This window comes from Diadema antillarum, unplaced genomic scaffold (genome assembly GCF_040938485.1).
Source record: "Diadema antillarum isolate AM-2024a unplaced genomic scaffold, OU_Dant_1.0 seq00000643_RagTag, whole genome shotgun sequence".
NCBI classification, from domain to species: Eukaryota; Metazoa; Echinodermata; class Echinoidea; order Diadematoida; family Diadematidae; genus Diadema; species Diadema antillarum.
The window spans coordinates 1,061,906-1,083,508 of NW_027271557.1; the positions used below are offsets into that span (position 1 = coordinate 1,061,906).

General features: G+C 39.4%; 1 protein-coding gene across 1 annotated transcript in view; it reads right to left on the reverse strand.

Annotated features, from left to right (window-relative positions):
* Positions 1-754: 754 nt before the first annotated feature.
* LOC139736395 (sushi domain-containing protein 2-like) overlaps positions 755-21,603 on the reverse strand; it is a 29,210-nt gene continuing 8,361 nt past the window's right edge. The window contains exons 5-20 of the mRNA XM_071647149.1: positions 17,728-17,874; positions 16,845-17,016; positions 15,313-15,576; positions 14,621-14,933; positions 13,070-13,214; positions 12,105-12,253; positions 10,764-11,035; positions 10,293-10,451; positions 9,315-9,491; positions 8,579-8,724; positions 7,796-7,922; positions 6,001-6,234; positions 5,066-5,269; positions 3,811-3,975; positions 1,997-2,144; positions 755-1,056 (exon numbers count right to left, since the gene is read on the reverse strand). Coding sequence (XP_071503250.1) covers positions 915-1,056; positions 1,997-2,144; positions 3,811-3,975; positions 5,066-5,269; positions 6,001-6,234; positions 7,796-7,922; positions 8,579-8,724; positions 9,315-9,491; positions 10,293-10,451; positions 10,764-11,035; positions 12,105-12,253; positions 13,070-13,214; positions 14,621-14,933; positions 15,313-15,576; positions 16,845-17,016; positions 17,728-17,874 — 2,964 coding nt within the window. The 3' untranslated portion in view covers positions 755-914. The remainder of the gene's footprint in view (positions 1,057-1,996; positions 2,145-3,810; positions 3,976-5,065; positions 5,270-6,000; positions 6,235-7,795; positions 7,923-8,578; positions 8,725-9,314; positions 9,492-10,292; positions 10,452-10,763; positions 11,036-12,104; positions 12,254-13,069; positions 13,215-14,620; positions 14,934-15,312; positions 15,577-16,844; positions 17,017-17,727; positions 17,875-21,603) is intronic.

The following is a 21,603-nucleotide window of genomic DNA, read 5'->3' on the forward strand; positions in this document are numbered from 1 at the left end:
ATAGCATAGACCAAGCACAATCATCGTCAAAGAAGCCACATCAAAGTATTGAGAACAAAATAATTGATGTAACAAGATTTAAGAAAATAAGAATGTTCCATTTCAAAATGCACTTGTCAACTGTGATGAAGGTTTCCCGACATTTTCCATATCTTTACATATCGTAACCACTTAATCAAACAGAAACGGAATAGACAGAAATAATTTATGGTAATACGCTCCGAACAGATATGATATATACATGGATTTCTAGTGAGGAAATGATAGATGTATTTGATGATGATGATACGTGTAAAAAATGTCCCTGTGTTGAAAATAACGTGTACAAAAAACATTCCCTATTACATGTAATTGCACTTGTACTCTAAATATTTGTAAGGCAATAGTAAGGTCAATTTTATATTTTGTCCCGCTACTAGATTATGATCGCGCATACCATTTAAAACAAGGAATACGTAATGGTCCATTGGAATACTGAATTTGTATCCATCCCTTTGTTACGGAATTTCTTATTACAAGACTGCCTTCCCAGAACTTACCGAGAAATTTATGCATCTCAACGGGTTTCCAGTGGTTGAAAGCTTTTAGAAGAAAATTGAAAAGTAATTAACTCTAAAAGTCCGTGTGGGAGAATTTAATGAATTTGAATAAGTAATAATCTGAAGATACATCACCATTGGAAGCAGCCTATTGGTTCCAATTAGTCACGAAAATGTAAACAGTTAAAAGTATCGATCGAGTTTCCTCCAAATTCTCGCACCTATATGGATTTCAAATGGATGTGTCAGCGTTTGGTCCAAACTTATGTTATGCGGCCTAGGTATTTCGTGGATGACATAATCTGAGTCATTGCCATTGCCGTTGTTGTATGCTAAAAGGACACATATACGTTAATGAATATTCTACAAGGCTTTCTACAAATATGGTGTCTCGTTCGACGGTGGCGGTGTCTTTGACGGCACGCTGCTCGCGTCCATTTTCTCGATGTCCTTGGAGTCGTTGATGTCGTAGTCCATGCCCCAGTTGATCTCGGCGTTCTTGTCGGTGACGTGCGGTCTGTGGTAGGGGGAAGGGGAGCAGACGAGAGACGGGAATGGCGGGAAAATGGACAGAATGCTGCGGTACTTGTGCATTAATGAGAGGAGGAACGGTGGATGGTACGCACGTATGAATGTAACAACTTACAGGCACACACATGCACTCATGCACAGACATACACGGTCACACGGCTGAATCGTTCATGTTCATTAAGACTCTCATAAATCTACGATAAAACCATTACTCCAGAATTACGGTATGACTGAAAAATGGAAATTACTTATTCATCAAAACCATGAATTAAAAATGATAGAGGCTAAAGAAGGAGTACTGTTAGAGCTACTATTGCCATCGCTTGTTATATTACCGAGGTAAGACACCTAATTCTTTGTTTCAAGATTGTATCTAACTTCCAATTTACCCTTTTACAGTAGCATTAATCTTTATCAAGTTAATGTTTGAACATACAGCTTCATGACACTCTGGGTTAACATCTTGGATTTGTAACTCTTTCATTCTCATCTTGTACCAGATTTCAATCATTTCCACAATTTCATGGTAACCATCACTAATCTTGCAGATGTTCTCAATCGTCTCCTCTGCAGAATATATCTCAGTTTTTGTTTCTTAAATTCCATCCATGGTGAATGTTTGGGGGGTTCTCCCCACTCGCAAATGACAAACTGAAGACGGTGTATTTCCAAACAACATATATAATTCTCGTCCATTTCCATACATAAAACAAAAACAACTAACTTCCCTTCAAATAACTTAACAGTGAGATACTCTACTAAAAAAATAATAATAATAAATCTTTGTAGAACCCCCTCTTTTCTTGTTTTCGCTCTCGTGTTCCAATAATGATGAAAAGCTTTCATACAAATACTGACGACATAAACAGATGATAACAAAGATAAAAAAGCAAAAGACAAAAACCTTAAGAAACGAGACCACTTACCCTTTTTCGAGGTTGGTCGATCCGTACTGCCAATATTTGTAGAATACGAGAGCGCCGACGACTAGGAGAACGATTAGTAATGTGCCGAAAACCACGGAGAGGGCAATGGCCAGAGTGTTCGGGCCACTACCGGTTGGTTCTCCGGGTACTGTTTGGGCGGCGAGAAAGGGGACAGAGAAAGCTAAAATCAACGGAGTGGGGTTAGTTCTTTGTCCGGAAGAAGAGAAGAGGGAAGTAGGTGTGGGGTTGGTGTCAGGAGAAACAGCGATGACAGCAGATGAAAAATGACAGCTTTCTTAAATGCACTGGCTTACTCGCTGTTTAGTCGGAATTGGATATTCATTGGGTGACCACTCACTGGAATGGCGCCAGTAACCATGGTAACGTAATGCACTGTTTACTGCATAACTGAAGAGACACCAGTAAATAAATGTAGAATATTCCTTCCAAATTGTTTTGCGCAAAAACCTTTCGTCCAAAAGTAACGCAATTTCGAGGAGTTTTCTTTTTGTTGCGCATACTTAGTTGTCGCGGCGAAATTGCCATGCCTACTAACCTCCCATCAAATCTAAGTTTGCTATGCTCCGGAAGATATTGTCTGAATTTCAAGGTATCTAATTCCTTAAGATTAATGGTCAAAAGCAGAATTCAATATGGCAAGCTTATTGAGGAATGAAATGAGTGGAACAATGCACGAATATAATGGTTGTGACGGCTCAATCAAAAAGACCGCAATATTTCTTTCATTTATTTTTTTTTGCCTATTGTGTCCTTGAAATAACTTCCTGAAGTTCACTTCAAACTTCCTGAAGTTCACTTCAAGCAAGGGGGTTAGTGGAATTTTGTGTCAATGTCTTATCGTTCTGTGTGTAAATTCTATTTCTCCATCGTCACGAGTGTTGATGACCTATACGCAAAAATATTACGTTTCGTGGTTCCTTGTTTGTGTTGCAAATGAAGCAAATTATGAGAAAAAAAAGAAAAAACACTCTGAACATTCTCTCTCTCTCTCTCCCTCTCTCTCTCCCTTTCTACATTCTCTTCTCGGCCTCAGTCTGTCATACATACGTAAATTGTGTGATTATTTCATGTATACATTTATGAATACATATGCATACGTATTATTTTCTCTCGTGGTCAGGCCCAATTCATTTCTTCTTTTTTTATGTTTTCACGTTCAACTTAGTCCTTCCTGGATTGTCGATCTATTGTGGTTGTTTGCCGCAGATCAATAAAAAATAAAACAGCCGTCATGATGTTTAACCGTGGTCACCGAGGGTTTGTAATGGCCAAAGTAAAAAACGTCACATGCCACAATCGGTTTCAGCAGCAGATGAGTTAATGGGATCATGACATCCCTCCCCATGCCAGTGTTCTAGAAATACATTGGCAAATTGCGACGTTGCCTTATCTAATCATTCCCCGTGTTCACTTGTTACTTTTACCATGTCAGGCTCATAGAACGTTGTTATCATTCTTTTTAATAAATTCAGTAACATTTGCGCAGGCTTTTACAAAGTTCGTATCAGTGTTGATTATTATGGTGTGTCGCCTGCATCCATGGGAATGCTGTTCGTTGGTATGGTTAGAATGACACGAATGGGTTGATGAAACATATGCAACAAAATTCAGCGTTTGCATAAAAATCATCCCACTGCCATGCCACAAGCCACTTCTATTACGCGATGATATATCTGTCATTGTTATACTTATACTGCTGTCATTCTTTATGATTTCATCAATTTTGTCCAACATCGGAGCTCTATAATCATGCAGCATGTACACGTTATTTCCGTTTGAACTTTGACACTTACTGATGCAAGATGGCGTCTCACTGGACCATTGCCCGTCGATACACTCGGACTGCCCGGATCCACTCAGGGAGAATCCCTCGTCGCAGCCGAACCTTGCCACCTGGCCCGAATTTTCCAGCGTGATGGACCCGTTATTTGGAGGATCGAGGCGGCCACATACTGATTCTGCACCAAGAACAACAAACATGACAAAGACATTGAGATACAGGAAGAACGTTATGTAGCACTGCCTGCTACAGCCTACGTGTACGTCATTAAGCGTTAAGTGTTTGTGACCAGTCCTACGCGCAGACGCACGGGCGGAAAATTCATTGCGCATGCCTACTGTCGCGTTGGCGTAGGTACCCCCTCGATCACTTTTCGTTTTTCCTCCTTTTCTCTCTCTAAGTCATCATCTCTTACACAATATCCAACACAATCAGGCCTTCCAAGTCCATTTCTCGTCGAGCGAGCGTTTCCCGCAAGTTTCCATTTTATTCTCCCCCTTTGCCGAGGAGGGCTCCCTCCATAAACATAATAACATACCTCTCAACACTACCAAAAAGAGCGAGTACGATTATAATGAAGTTTTATTGCAGGAAGTCTGCCAGAAATAACAGCGATACTACTGCAGAGAGTTATATATGTTCTAACATTATGACAATCATTTGTTTTGGGGTGTTTTTTTTTTGCTCATATTTCACAGTTTTCAATCTCTCAGAGGCATAATCATTAACCTTGAGATTACAATAGTCATAATACAATCGACCTGGCTTTGATAGGTCGCCGTCACTCGAGTTGAACATTCCGTTAAGTCGAAGAAAAATGTTCCCCAGATATATACGATCATGTTTTAATTCTATTGTTGAACTTATTCCTTCGAAAGACGAGCATCATGTAGGATGCTCTTCTGCTCCTTTCGATGTAATCTAGACTAGGTTGAATTTAATAGTTATGACAGCTATACTATGATAACAATGATTGTGGGAGTATTGATAGTAAAAATTATGATTGTGCCAATAATCATGTGTGGCGACTGAAGAGAATGAATGGACACCTCTGTCATTTTATATGTATATAACGATGAAAATTCAGTGTGTATAAGCAACTGTTATATTTTATCAACTATCAAATCAAGAAAGTTATTACATAATAGCATCACATAAGAGTACTGCATGAAATCATTCATTAAGAAATTCATCGTCGATTTTTTGTTCTTGTTGTTGTTTTTGTTTTCAGCCGCTGTTTTCTTTTCTTCAGGCGACTGTTTATCTACCTATGCATTCATTGTCTCCTTCAGTTCCAGTCCATCCCAGAGTGCCGTCCTCTCGCATCTCACACCTCCTCACCACCGAACCTGTCAGGATGAGGTTGCCAAGGCAACCGAAAACGAGCTCCGCATCTTCGAAGTACAAGTTGGTCGGGTCGGTAGGAGTCCTCGTACCATTCAGGGGAGTTGGCATATTAGGGCATGCATCTCCTGTGGATAGAATGCGGATAATTATGTGTGCGTATATGAAACGGTCTCTATTTCATGTTCAGTCTGAAATTCTGAAACTATGAAAGTAAACAAACAAGTAAGCAGATTAGCATTATCAACATTACACGATGTCAGCAGCCTCAGCATGAGCAGGAACAAATATTACTGAGTCTACGAGAAGGGTCTCATTAAAAAAAAAAAATTATATAAAAAAAGATGTTGTAGCAGCGACTCTTGCTTGAACACCAGTTGTCATGGAAACAACATGTATCAAGCTTCCTTATTGGCTGTTTGTATGGGAAGTTGTCGTACTATTAAAAGTTGCTATCCAAACATCTTTTTATGAAATGGGGAACAGATCTTTTGAATCTAATCACACTGGCAAATATTGTAAAGGATCTTAAGCTATAAACTGTCTTCATTCACCAATCGTACCAATCGCAATCAGAAACCAGACGATTTCATTACCATCATTGCTCGTAATTTTACGTCCAAGAAATATTTTGCAATCGGCACTCAACATATAACTCCGAAATTTTTATCCTCGTGGTCAAAACTATATAATAATGGTAATAGCAGTTATTTGGATGGATGAAGCAACGAATGGTCCAGCTGTTGAAAAGGACAAGCAACCAATCAAAACGCAGAATTCTATCAAGCACAACTGTTCCGTGACCACGAGGTGGAAATTTGCATACACATGACGTATAGTACAAAGTACTCCTGCTCACGTTTCTGAATGGTGTCGTAGCTGGTTTGGAACGCCGTGTACGTCTGGTAAGTAGCATCGGCCAGGGTGGGGTTGAGGGATACGGTGTAGTCGAACAAACACTGTTCGACACCGTAGCACTCGTCGTAGCTGTAGAGGCCGACCTCGAGCGCGGGCACGAAGGAATTGTTATGGTAGGAGCTGTGTTCATTGTTCCCCGTGTAGTAAAAGAGCTGATAATCCTCCTCGATTTCCCCTTGGAGAGTATATACAAGTAAAATATGCAGGGGTGGGAGGGGAGATAAATTTCATTAAGAAATAATAATCATAAAAACAAGATATTATCAAGCAGAAGGGTGAAGGTTGAGGTGTGAGTTTTTCTTCAATTTTTCTCCCTCTACATCTCTTTACGTTGTTCGTTGATATCATAAATCAGCAGTTGAAGAGTTTGCTCGCAAAAACCGATAAGTCCATTTTTGAAGATTTTGAAGTAAGGTCTATGTCTTAAAGTACAAGATAATACCTTTTAAATGATGTATTGGTCAGTACATAAAGCTATATTTTTTGAAGTTATGGTCAAAAGAAGCGAAAATTTTCTTATCATTCTCTCTATTTTTGTTGACCTTTAATCGCAAATATCTCCATTTGGCAAATACGGACTTATCGTTTTTGGGGAACAAACTCTTTAGTTGCAATCTTACAAATTTCATTTATAGAACTCAATTCAATTCAGTTAATTTATTTTCACATTTCTCATTTATTGGAATTACAACAGAAACAATAAAACAAGTTCTTTAACCTTGTTAACATATGCAAAAACAATCGATATACATGGCAATGGCACAGCAATTGTAGTAATAACTGGTCGAAATTGAAATGGGAAATGTAAGAAAATTCACACCTCAAGATTAGCTGTACCTTCCTTGGTAGTGTGTTAGGATCAGCAGTTGATGTTTTTTGAACCTCTACACAGTGTTCTTGACATTTCCGCACCGAATATCTTAATTATTCGGGGTTATGAGCCGTATTAGATAAGTTATGTGAACCCGCCTGGCAAGAGCATGTTAAAGGGGATGGCTAGTAACTGATCAGTGGGAATCATTGGGAATGCTGGGGATGATTGTTCCAAACTTGTGGGATATTTAAGAGTACATTATATATTTGTTGTTCGAAAATTACTTATTTCAGAACGGTCTCATATTCAAGTAACGTGCAGTTTAATGCCCCGTCACTGTACAGGCATGCTAACCTGAAAAACATTAAATTGCATATTACTTGAATATGAGACCATTCTGAAGCAAATAATTTTCACACAACAATAGATATATGATGTACTTTTAAATGAATCCCACAAGAATTGGAGCAATCATAAACCAGCATTCCCACTGATTCCCACTGATCAGTTACTAGCCATCCCCTTTTTAGGACTAGAATACCAAAACGTGTGACTTTCCATGTCCATTCCGAACCTAAACTAATCGCATTACATGTATGCATGTGTATACAATGTACATTGTATATCAAAACAGATACAATTACGATTTCTTAATTTTGTTACTTAATATCACATGTGTTTTGTTAATCTACTTTTTTGTTGTTATTACACTGCTTACACATTGTATATGATTTTCTCTGTTTATTTGATGGAAATGGAAATAAATTTGAGCTTTGAACTTTGACGAAAATGGTCTTTTATTTATATTGAATGCCATAACTAATGGATATCAACTTTTCACTCTTTCTTTGTTTGTTATTTGGGCGATTCTTTTATTTTTGCACTGTTTACGAGACGAAGTGACGTCACAAAAGGAACTTACAGGTGAGGCCAAAATTGTGGATCTCTTGGTCGGTGGGGTTGTCGCCAAGGAGTGTGCCGTCTCGTCTCACCAGGTCATTGTCAGCGTTCCCGTCCATGTTGCCAAGAAGTCCATGTAAAAGGTTGGGCTGTTTGAAAAGTTGGGGCGGGGGGGGGGGGGGGGGGGGGGAGAAGAAGAAAAGAATGATTAATGCTTGAGACAAACCATATAGCCTCTTCAATAACACCCCTCCATCACCGTATTCGTGTTTCCGTCCATGTAGCCAATTAGCTCCCCAATTAGTAAGCTCCAAAGTCTATATGATTCTGCTTAAAGAGCTCATAGAGAATAAATGAATCAGTTCGCATCATATGTACTCGGATGATGTCAAAAATTCTTATTCTTATTCTATATCCCAGTTCGTTGTCCTTCCTATTCTGCCCCTTCCCCCCCCCCCCCCCCTCTCTCTCTCTCTCTCTCTCTCCATCGATCTCTGTCTCTACCATCTCCTTTTAATCGTTGTAGCTGTTTAGTTCTTTGTGTTTGTTTCAATTCAATTCTATATTCATCATCTGTTTACGTCTGTCATTACTGAACAATATTCAAAGTGTAGCTTGTTTCTTTTTGAAGTTAATTAATACATTTGTATCATCTTTATATAGGCCTACTTTTGTATACTGTGAGACCGTAATATATTGACTAACACGGTATTACTACTAAAGCCATATAAACAAGGAAAAATGGCAGCGTAAATCCATTACATATGTCTAATCTATTCAGTAATTCAAGTTCGTAACTGCGTACGTTTAGCGTTGATGGTAGGATTGGTCGCACGGCCAGCATGCCTTCTCTGTAGGAGACGTAGATTCCGATGCCAGTCGTTTTGAACATTGCAATGGCCCCGATGATTTCTACATTTCGCTCGAATTCGGTTGCACCGACAGAGCAGCCTGGGAAACAAGCGAAGACAAGTCTAGGACGTTCGATATCTCCCGACATGCAAACACACTGCACAAGAGCATGTTTCTTTCTGCTTGTGATTTCACAAACATAAATTTGAATGAATAGTTTACATGAACTATTCTTTCTGAATTGGCATCCTTCGGTGCAATTTATGACATATCATATTTTTGGAGAGTACTTATTTCATTTACAAGGCCATGTGTTGTCAGCCTGTATTCTTACACTCCCACCATGTTAACACGTCTTCGTAATGCACTTTACAGATATTCACATACCCCAGTATCAGGCTGTTTTTAATGATTATTTTTGTCTTAAACTTTTCTTATCACATTGTTTGGTCTTTACTAAAAGTTGTCGGCATGCGAAACCTCGCTCATTTAATCACCAAACACATTTCTGGCCTCCTATTTTTGTGTTATCAACCAGCAGCAGAACTATTAGGTACAAAGAACAGATGGAGGGACAAAAAAGAAAGAAAGAAAACAAAACGTCAAAAAAAGTTCGGGTAGAAAGAGGGATATATAAGGGAAGGCGTGTCCCAATCAAATCCTGACGTCATAATAGAGCACTGCGTTACCTTGGAGGTCGTAGAGCGTCTGCTGTGAGAAGGAGACCTTGCTGAACGTGGATGTCTCGCCCGGAGGTCTGCGGTAGATGGACATCCCGTTGTTGGGGCTGGCCTCCATGAAGATCACGTCCGAGTCTTCCGCCTGCATGGCCACCGCCGAAAGCTGCGTGACGGCAATCGGGTTGCCTGGTAACACGGACAAAGCGAGCGCAGCGACCGCCCAAATAAGTTGCATGTTGTGAGTAAAGTGTGTGGTGGTTTTTTTTTTTCAGTATCAATTATCAATGACGATTATGATTACATGTTATTTCAGCATGTTGCGTTGTCTATTTCTGATTAGTAATGGGATCCATCCCATGTCAGGAAAAATGCTTCGCAAAACAATACGCAACAACGTAAATGCTTTGAGTGTCTTCAAAGACTGCTTTCCTTTGTAAGTCTCGAGCAATAATTTCTTTATTGCATTGTAAGTTTGCTCGTTTGTTTTGTGCTTGTCTTTCACTGAGACATCATTTCGCAAGTAAACCAAACTCGACTAAATACAGTGAAATGCGAGAATAGCCTTTAACCCGTTGAGGACGTGTCCCGAGTATACTCGGAAATACTGGGAAATGCGTGTTGTAGCAAAATCAAGCCGTCCTCAACGGGTTAAAGAGCTAAGATGTATCGCATGAAACATTTTACAGCAACTTTATTGTGCATATTCACCAAAAACAGATTACCTTTAGTCAGAATCTGGTTAGGTTAGCATCTGCGATGGTAAAAGTTACGATTGTTGACCGCAAAGAGGTACTCCATTACGCCTAGTATTCACCCTGCGTGTTAGAATCAATCGGTGTGTGTCGACCTGACTTATACTCTAATGTTCAGCGGCACGATTAGAAATACCACAACAGCGTTGCAAAAAGACCCTTTCAAGGGTTATAACTGGTATGTTTGTTTGTGTGTTTGTTTTTTTTTTTCACTAGAAGGCGATAACGCTCTTACCATCGGCGTTCTGCGATCGCACCTGCCGGCCCTGAAGCTCGAAGCTGAATGCCCCAGTGGAGGACGAGGCATACCGGAGGAGGGTGAACTCGCCTAGACCGTTGAACGTGTAGTTGAACCGATCCATCGTAATGTAATGGGGATCGCCGAATGACAACGCTGTTTAAAACAAAAACAGTAACAAAACAAATAAGACAACAAAACAATCATGACTTGAGGCTTAGACTCCCCCGTCTATCTTCAAAAAATACCCATACATCCATCCTTGCGGTGTTCAGTTGAGACATACCAAAACTATCTTCATTCTTTGCTCCAACACTTCTCAATATGTGTGATGTAAGAAGAAACCTCAAACCACAAAATCAAATGGTTGGTAAGAATGAGGAAAAGGTCAGTAGGCATCATTACAGTAACATAGCGTTGTCACATTAAATATTATCAAAGGTAGGTTGTAAAAGAGATTTCTCTTACCAATGTTTGGGGGCTCGTAGCCGCTACAGTCCGTGGTAGGCCTTCGGGTGCGGTATTCGTAGCACTGCGTTTCCGTGGCCCACTCGCAGCAGAACTCTTTGGCGATCAGGTCGTTGGTCCAGTGGGACAGCTCGGGCACCAGGTCGGCCTGTCTGTACGGGCTGGCTCCCCGGATGTGCGAGCGGGCTGACATCCCAGCATCCTTGGTGTTTCCGGCGTACATCAGCAGGCCGTTATTGTCGTAGCAACAATTCGTCCCCGCTCCTTCATTCCTAATCAGAGACAAAAAAAAAAAAGGTAGAGAAGGACAGAGAGTGAACCAGAGAAAAGACGAGGAAAATAAGAATTGTGCCTATGACCTATTGACCGATTCGGGTTCGTTGAGGGCAGCAGACATTTCATGGCACTGCGCGCAGCCATAATGGGTGTCTCAGCCGACCCCCCCCCCCCCCCCCCCTGCTCTCCCCCACCCCGGGCAACATGTTTATCACGCACTTGTAACAAAGGTTAGCGCACTAAGCAAGCATTCGCGCACTCAGTACGAGACGCCCATTGGCTAAAGCAGTTTTTCATTCTGCGCGCGTGCTAATGTAGGGAGAGGGGTGGGGAGTGGGAAGGGGGGGGGGGGTCGGCTGATACACCCACTATGGCGCTGCCCATGCCAAAAATACACATAGCGCGTCACAGAATCGGTCAATACAGCCAACGAGCTAGTGCACAAGGCCCATTAAGAAAAAATAGGGCCACGAGCGATACGGTCAACCAGCTTCACACTAGGCTAACAAGGCCCATAGGCTCGACACATGCACAATAATCCCACGAGCTCGAAACTATGCAATCAAGGCCCATGAAACCTACATTACTTCAAAGGGCTTAATGTACGCAGTGTCGGTCTTCTGCGTCTCATTTGCCTAGTGTCGAGCTAATGGGTCTTTTTTTCCTATTGTCAAACTCGTGGGCTGTACGACTCATGGACTTTATGACTCATGGTCCCTTTATTAACGTGTTAGCACTGGAAGGTGTCAGGGTTTTTTTTCATAATTTAATTGTGTTTCGTGAAGTCATTCTAATTTGACGCTTACAGTAAACTGGACATAAGACATTGACAATCAATATTGGCCATCTTCCTTTGAGCTTCCCTATAATTTATGGCAGCTGAGGTCTCCTTCCTAATGGAGAAAAATAAAATTGTGAAATTAGATGGATAACAATGATTTTGTAACCCCCCCCCCCCAAAAAAAAAAGTTTCAACATCACTGTAGATTATTGGGAATATAGAGACTCAAATCAGAATTCGATTAGAAAAAATGATCAATCCTTCACGAGCCTGTTCGTACTTACGAGGCGTAGGAGCTAACGATGCAGTACTGGGCTTCACCATGACCTTCACAGTCCGACGTTTCACCATTTTCGAAGCAGTCGATGTCGACCACGAAGGCGCCGATGTCTTCCCTTGCTTGTTCGACGTCACATGGGCAGGCTGGTAAGCCCTGCCGTGCGGTAGATATGTAAGAAAAAATGGGCGCTTTTCAACTCTTAAGATCAGGAACGTCATTTTCTTAGTGACAGCAAACACACACACACACACACACACACAAGGATCAAAAACTGTTTAAATCTATTAACCATTAAGGAATCAGAGTAACAATCGGTTTATACATAGTGGTATTGCTTTCTTCCGAACTTTATCCTTTTCTTTGCCACTTCTTCAAAGGAATTTCAACATAATAATTCAATGGATGCAGAAATTTGCCAGCCATGACACCACGTTCACACGAATATTTGAGAATATAATAATACCACAGTTGTGAACATGGTAGATCAAGCTCAGTAGTTATTATCTCAAAAATACTGCACGTCTTTAATCCATTGTGTATTATTTTAGCACACATGATATCATAATTTGAATTGAAAATCAACTGAAATCCAAATCAAAATTCAAACCCAAATTCAAACCCAAACTCTTAAGTTTGAAAATCATTCCAACAAAACGAATGCCAAACTGTTACTCAAGACCTAACTCAAATCCGTAACTCATGCAAAAACCTATACTCGAATCTAAGCCCAAAGCCCACCCAAATTCAACCTTAACCTCAAGCTCTAATTTAAAAACTCATATACAAATCAAAATTCAATCTCAAATCTAAGTCTAAAACGCGATCCAAATTCAACCTCAAAACTCAAGCTCAAATTCAAAACTCATACACAAATCCAAACTCGGATTAAAATCTAAGCCAAAAACGAGACTCAAATTCAATCTCAAATTCAAATTCAAAACAGAGGCAAAACTGAAGTTCAAATGTTACGTTTTGAAACGATGTGCCCTTGCTGTCATCTTCTGTGATCCAATCGTTGCATTTTTCCACGGCCCACTGCTCGGGGGCGTCCTGGTAGTCTTGTTCCAAGAGGTATCCTAGAGTGTGGATGTCGCTCCAGAGAACTCGCGTCACACTGCAAAATGACGAGGAGGTGTAAAATTGTACATCTGTTCTTTTCTTTATTGGAGAGATATTAGATTAATGATTAAACAAAGTTTTGTTTGTCTACGAGAGATAATTGTATTGAGGCATTTTATAGAGACCTCTTTGGACATTAAAGAGAAGAATGCATCTACATAGATACAGAAAACAAAAACATAATATCTATAGTTGTATACGATCACCTCTCGTCATCTAGGACAATCTATGTATAATTATAACAAAAATAATCTTCCAAATACATTTGAAACAATGGTTCAAAGAAATCAATCCGTTCACAATTATCCAACACGGCGATCAAATGACATCCATTTGCCATTTCTGAGAACTTTGTTGGCTCAAAAATCATTCATCTACGATGGGCCAAAGTACTGGAATTCACTTCACAACAATATTACAACAGCTCAGTCTCTGAACTCCTTCAAGAATAAATTAAAATCATTTTTATTGAAATCTTACAACATCCAACTGAGTATACTTATCATCTCAGTCAAGTCATCATTCTTTTTTACATAAGTCCCCCTTCTAATTATGTTCCTGTCTGTGTTCTAAATATAACGATGTGTCTATTCTCTCTTTTCCCTTTTTTGTCTTTTTCTCTCTCTTTTTTCCCTTTTCTTTCTTTTTCCCTTCCTAATCATCTTGATTTCAGTTGACATCGGTTCGTTTTATTTTGTTTTATATTGCTGTCTTGCGTATTTTCTGAGGGTCATATATCGTACAAGCTCTGCTTCTTGGTGGGATCCTCCACTTCCATCCTCATCCTTAATTGAATTGTATTATACGCTTTATGTATACATTAACAAAGATGCAATTGCATCTACTTCTCATTTTCATAGTACCTTGTCAAATTACGTTCTGCAAGTATTACAGATATCCTGTACATATGCAATGTAAATAATTTCTTTGTTTATTTAATGGAAGTGAAAATAAAGTTAAATCTTGAATCTTGAATATAGATTAGAGAGTGCTAATTTCAAAAAGTGGCACGTCCTATCGATTTGTTGTTGTTCTCTTCCTAGTTCTGCCAATGCGTCTTGAATTATATAACGGAATATGACCTCTACATCGACATGTTTTCAATATTAAGAAAGTAAATATATTGAGTATGTTTTCGGAAACGTTGATTCTCACCCTCTCCCATCCCCAACCCCCCCCCCTAAAAAAAAAACAAAAAACGAAAAAGATGAAATGAATAGTATGGTTATTGGATTCTCATCTTTGCCATGGTTACCGTTAAAGTGAATAAACGATATCCATTATGATGATATGTTTTTGTACCTGTAATGATGTATTTCTCTACGTTTTGGTAGGCTTTAGTGTTATCCCTACGAGTATAACCCGTTACGTATAAATAAGACAGGAGAAAAGTCAACGAACTCTGCTGATGTAGTGGTCATTTTGATGACGCCAAACGCGTTTTCTGACATCACCCCACTCTGTGCAGTCGGCTCGAAATTCAGCTGGCCCTCCTGGAAACCTGTGTTGTTTGAGATGAGATAGACTGTCTCCCAGCGCGGCCCGGCGCTTCCGTCCTCGCGATAGGCCAGGACGCTCGCGGTCAGCATGTCGTTGGCGCCAAAACTGGATGTGTCGGGGGTCCACGTGATCCTCAATGAGTTGCCTGCCGTCCGCCACGAACTGGACGTCGAGTCTTGTCGCGTGATGGTAGGGGTCACTCTAGCGCTCTCGACTATCGGGTAGAAGTCATTGCAATATTAGAGAAAAATGCACCAAAAGAATATAGATATAACGCTGCGACGTTAAAGTAGGCCACGAAAAAGGAAAGACACAAATGTTTTATTTCGTAATCAACACAGGTAGAATAATTATGTATATAACACTACCCAAATGTTGACGCTCTGTCATAACCAAAGTGACGGATGTATTTTTCGACACTATACATGATAAATCACAGCATTCAACGTAATTATTAGATTTCTTAGTTATTCCATCATGATACAAATTTGTAACTCTTAATCTTATAGATGTTTTAAACCGCATTGAACCATACGGCCCCGAAATGGTTTCTTCTCTGGGCGAAGTGGACAGGGCAAAGAGGTGATACCCACTTAGTGAATACGATGCCGACTTCCCGCTGGTAAGTTCTGCGCCGTGCTCGATGACCACCAACTCGACCTCGCCGACCAGGAAGAAGGGCATGGGGACGCAGTAGGCCTCTTCGCTGGACACGACGGTGGCGTTAACGCGCTGGACCTCCTGGCCTTCGAAGGTGAAGACGCACGAGGTGGTCTCCCTTGAATCCCAGCACGGTCCGTACAGGTAGATCCTCTCTCCTCCCAGCATTCCACCACGAGTTGGTGTGATCGTAAGATCTGGCAAGAATCAAGACACGTGCAGAAAGACTTTGAGAGGCTGTGTCACGAAAACTCTAAAATCTATCCTATATCATTCAGTGATCTTAGGGACAATTTTGGAGTCAATCTATTCTCAGGAGTAAGGAAGTGTTTCACTATTTTAAAACCATTTAGGAAGAATGATTTCTGCCCACTTTGCATGGCACATTATAGTATATATCTTGAATGTTTTTATGTATCCATTTCAACAAGATCTGATCTGAATCTGTGTCAACTTTGGGTCATTGTTTCGCTCGATAGATCATAATATACTACATGGTGAAACATTGCCCTGGGACAAGTTTAGGGAAATGTTTGAATCCTCGTCTAACTGCTCTACCGCCATATGAACAAATCTGAACTCATCTATCTCAAGAGTACAAGTTAGACATATCAGAGCAATATACAGTGATTATGGAAACTCGAAATAAAAAGAGATCTGCTATAACAAAATAACTAATTTCTACAGTCCCAATGAATAATTTCGTATGTTTTGTATTATTTACTGACTACTGATATAACAAAGTATCTGATATAAAGAACAAATTGTCTTGCTCCCAAGGATCTCGTTATACTGAGTTTCTATACTGAGCTAGTAATTCAGCTGCAACCTTTCACTCCCCCCTCCTTCTAACTCTCTCAACTTCACAAACACTCACACACAAACACACACACACACACACACTTACTCTGTCTGTCTCTCTCTCTCTCTCTCTTATTTTCTCTCTTTCTCTTACTCCATGGCTTTCTTTCTACCTTTATCTTTTCTATTTCTTTCCTTTTCCATTTTCTTCCTTTCCCATTTCCTTCTTCAGTAATATTGATGTTCTTTATATTTGTCGATATCACTCCATGTTTGGTGTGCCTGTCATTGTCGCGTTTCTCTCTCGATGAGTCTGTTATCATATATTCTCCCATTTTATTACTTTTTTATTGACCAGTTATTGTCATTTCACAAAACACATAATATTGAGGAAGCGCCTGGGCATTGAACCGCGAACCTGCCACATATACTGCCTGCGGAGAGAAAGCCACTTTCTCCAAGTCGCCTTGTAAGAAGGTGAGGAGGATACTTGGTTCTTACCTCTTTGTGCATCGAGTTCTTAAAAGTCGCCAACTAGTCACTAATCACCTAAACAAGGTGCAGTAGCGAGTTTATAACAGTGGCCTTCTCTTCTCCCCCTTTCTTTCATAGACAAGACGCCGAGGCGAATTGACAAGTACGTCGTCGTGTACGAGCTACAAACCTTTATCGTTTCCGCACGTTGGGTCTATGACGTTGTCACCATCCACTTTGAAGGCAAACTGGCCGTCCACGTCTACATTCGTAGATGTGGGCAAATTCACGAGCTGAGCATCGTCATTGGAGTACGGTTCGAGTATAAAATACCTTGTTCCCAACTGCATGTTGAAGCCGATCTATGATAGACCACCAAGGAGACAAAGGGAGGAAAGTGTCATAAGCCTGGTTGTGATGGTTCAATTGGAAAGATCACGATCTAAACAATTTTGAGGTACGGGATTCTTGCTAGAGATATTTGGAGGAACCAAAAATCCAAATGTATGTGGTTTGAGTGAAAGCAGCAATACTATAGTAGAATACATCGGTGAAAATTTGAGGAAAGTCGGACAATCGATTGAAAACTCGATTAAAAACGGTGCCGTTATGGATTGCTGGGTAAGAAGACTTCTGCAGTTGATGGCGTCATTACGGAAAACAATATAAAGAAATATAAAGAGACTGCGACAATATTTCATTGCACATGAAAGTACCAGGTTGTGACCTACATATTATTCAAGGGAAAAACGTGTGAATCTTCAACTTCAATTTTGATACACTTCATTTTCTATGTAGCGAATGAAACTGGATGAAACTTTAACTTTGTTTAAATCCACTCTGCTTTCTGATGTTAAAATGAGCATCTACAGTTGTAAATCTTTGGAGCTAGACTGTATAATAGGCATGGGGAATGGTTAGGACGTGATGTAAGGAACTAGCTATAGAGCAGTTGATGAGACTGAGACAATATCTTGAAGACCAAAGACCAAAAAGGAAAAGAAAAAAGACCAAAGAAGATAAAGAATTAAAAAAAAAAAAGATAGAGGAGCATGAGCAAGAGAACTATTCACCAGTGCAGCACCCGATCCTTCCGGGTCATGACCAGTTTCCTCATCTCCTCCCATCTTGGTGCCTACTGTCCAATCGATGGTGTTGTAGAGAAAGAATACAAAGGATTCCTGGCCATCTGTCACTAGCACGGCCTGGAATGTGTCGGTCTGTTTAAAACAATACAAGAAATGATATCTGATATCAATAGTGATATAAATAATAATTATCATCGTCATCATCATCATGAATATAATGATGATGATGATGAAAATAATAACAATAATAATAATGATAATAATGATAATCATTATTATAATTAGTAGTAGTAGTAGTAGCAGTATTATTATTATTATTATGATTGCAATATAGTCATAATAACAAACATAATAACAATAACATCTAGAATTGCCATCCTTAGCACGAGATATATATATGGTATAAGTTTGAAGTTGATAGTCGAAGGACTTTTCGAGTTTATTTCTACACAAGATTTGAGGAGAAAGAAATAAAGAGGAAGAAGAACAAAGAAAGAATCAGTACAGATACAGAAGGTAATCCGAGAGGGTACTCGGATCACCTAAGGTCTTCTTTATCCAGGGTAGCCTCTTCAGTGCTACCACTGCATGCTCTTCCAGAGGTCCATGTCATTACTACAACCCGCTCGTTGCCAGATATCCAGTTAGGCCTGTACACCTGGGTCGTGAGGAACGAGGTGGGTAAATATATATATATATATATATATATATATATATATATAGTAGACTTGGAATTTGTCAACACTGACAAATTAGGTTTGTTTGTTTGTTTGGTTGGTTTATTTCTGCATTTTCTTTCTCCGAATACAATTGCAAATGAAAACAAAATGACACAGATACATACAGATCGATACAAAGAAAAATCGTTTGCGTAACAACATTCAGTCTGAAGTGACATAATTATGAATCAAAATAGCATATTAAGGTATACTGTATCTATTAACAAGGTGATCCGATCTATTCGGAAATCAATGATTTGAGTCCTGATCCCAATAGGGATGACCATACCGGTTTCATTTGTGTTGAGGGGACATTGGCCGTGTGATGTTTGGATTCTCATTTAGAAAAGGGGGTCCGACCTGCCATCTTTGGTACTGAATTCCGCATACACTAACGAAAATACAGAATGGAATATATTTGACCTTAGACCTCACTTTGCACACCCAAGATGGCATCTGAGCAAAAAGTGGATATCTCGTGAAATGATTCTTCCGACATGGTCTTGGCATGTGCAAAATATGGAAGAGATAGGACATGTATTCACCAAGATACAGGATGAAACATTTATGACCTTTGACCCTAATTTACATACCCAAAATGGAGTCCGATCAATTAGTTGTTATTTCATGAAATAATGTACGTGACATGAACGAAACATGTGCGAAATATAAGGGTGATAGGGGCTGTATTTCTTGAGTTATTGCAAAGAAAGTTGCAGAAAGAAAGAAATATCTCAATACATCGAAGATAAGCAAGCTTTAATTTCAACCAAGTTTTCGACGTGATTTCGACGTCGTATGAAAAAATGGAGGGTACATTGACGACAGCCCAAAGTCTCAGCTACAACATATTAAACTCTGGAAGAAATTCATCGAACGGTAAGTGAGCTAGTGCTCGATAAAGACAGTCATGTCAATTTTCATTTCCAGAAAAACTGCACTCCCATAGAGATAACACGTAAACTGGTCAAATTTAACAAGGTTACTTTCAATTCATTTTTACGAGATGATGCCGTCATCCAATCAATATGTTGTAATATATTTACAAAAGAACATTTAATAAGCTACAACATACTGAAATTTGGGTGAAAATCCGCTAAGGATAAGTGAGATACGCTCGAGTAAACCTAAAATTTGATGACGTCATTTTGAAAATTTCCTTTTTTTTATTTCATTAAGAAATTTGATATCTTTTAATCATTTTTCCAGCATCTTCAACCCATGAAATGACATGTACAACTCATCAGGTTTCAGAATATGTAAAGAAAATAGGGTGTTCCATCCTGACGAGTAAAGGCGGATTTAAAATTGGCGGGGTTTTTTTGGCATAGTTGCACTGTATATCGTAATTGACGGGCGAGCGGAATTTCAACTTTGACGGGCCCGTATGACGTCATATTGAGTCGGATTGACTTGAAACTTGGTAGAAATATTCCTTGACATTTCAGACATCCGATCCGTGTGAAAAAACGGGAAGTTTTTATTGCATATGAGCTGTGCTTGCGTATATGTGCGCGCGCTTACGCGTCCGTCCATTTTTTTAATTTTTCAAAAATGTTCCAAATGGTCTGAAACGTGTGTAAAAAAAAAATTGAGCTCGATTAGAGCAGGAAAATAGTTCAACGCGGGCGCACGCGCGCGTTTTAAGGGGAGATATGAATTTTGAGAATATAAGTAGAATGCGCTTGACTTGAAATATATGTGACGTAAATTTCATTGAAAAATTCCATTCCAATAATGAGATATGAATGAGAATGTGTTTTCATATAATGACGTCATAGTGACGTCACGGTTGACTGATCACTATGATTTTATTAGATCTGTCGTCTTTGGGACATGATACATATATGGTATGAGTTTGAAATTTATTGATAGGCAGAGGACTTTCTGAGTTAACCTCTGCACAACTTTTGAGTAGAAAGAAAGAAAGAAAGAAGAAAGAATCCGTACAGATACAATAGGTGATCCGAGAGGATACTCAGATCACCTAATTAACAATACATGTATTAACTAGAGATCGTAATTTGTCAGCACTGCCAAATTAAGGTGATCCGATTTTGTTTTTTTTTTAATCAATGATTCGAGTCCTGATCGCAATAGGCATGACCATACAGGTTTCATCTGTGTTTAGAGACATTGGCCGTGTGATGTTTGGATTCTCATTTAGAAAAGGGAGTCAGATCTGCCATCTTTGGTACGAAATTCCGTATACACTATAACGAAGATACATAATGAAGTATATTTGACCTTTGACCCCAGCTTTGACGGCAGCTGAGCAAAAAGTGGTTATTTTGTGAAATGATTCTAGCGACATCGTCTATACGTGTGCAAAATATGGCAAAGATAGGACAGGTATTCACCAAGATACAAGAAGAAACATTTATGACCTTTGACCCGAATTTACATTCCCAAGATGGTGTCTGATCAAGGAGTTGTTATTTTATGAAATAATGTACGTGACATGAACTAATCATGTGCAAAATATGGGGGCGATAGAAGCTGTTTTTCTTGAGTTATTGCAAAAGAAAGTTGCAGAAAAAAAGAAATATCTCAATACATCGAAGATGAGCTTTAATTTCAACCAAGTTTTTTAACGTAATACCGACATCGTATGAAAAAATAAAGAGCAAATTAAAAGAACGCAAAGTTTCAGCTAAAACATATTAAAATCTGGGAGAAATTCATCGAAACGGTAAGTGAGCTAGTGCTCGATAAAGACAGTCATGTCAATTTTCATTTCGAGAAAAACTGCACTCCTATAGAGATAACACGTAAACTGGTCAAATTTGACAAGGCTACTTTTAATTTGTTTTTACGAGGTGATACCGTCATCCGATCAAAATGTTTATACAATTATGAAAGAACATTAATAAGCTACAACATACTGAAATCTGGGTGAAAATTGGCAAAGGATGAAGGAGAAATGCTTGAGTGATCTTGAAATTTTATGACGTCATTTTGAAAATTCACTTTTTTTATTTTATAAGAAATTTGATATCTTTCAATCATTTTTTCAGCATCGCCAACCCATGAAATGACATATAAAACTCATCAGGTTTCGGAATATGTAAAGAAAATGGGGGGTCACCGTCAATCCTGACGAGTAAAAGCGGATTTAAAATTGGCGGGTTTTTTTGGCATA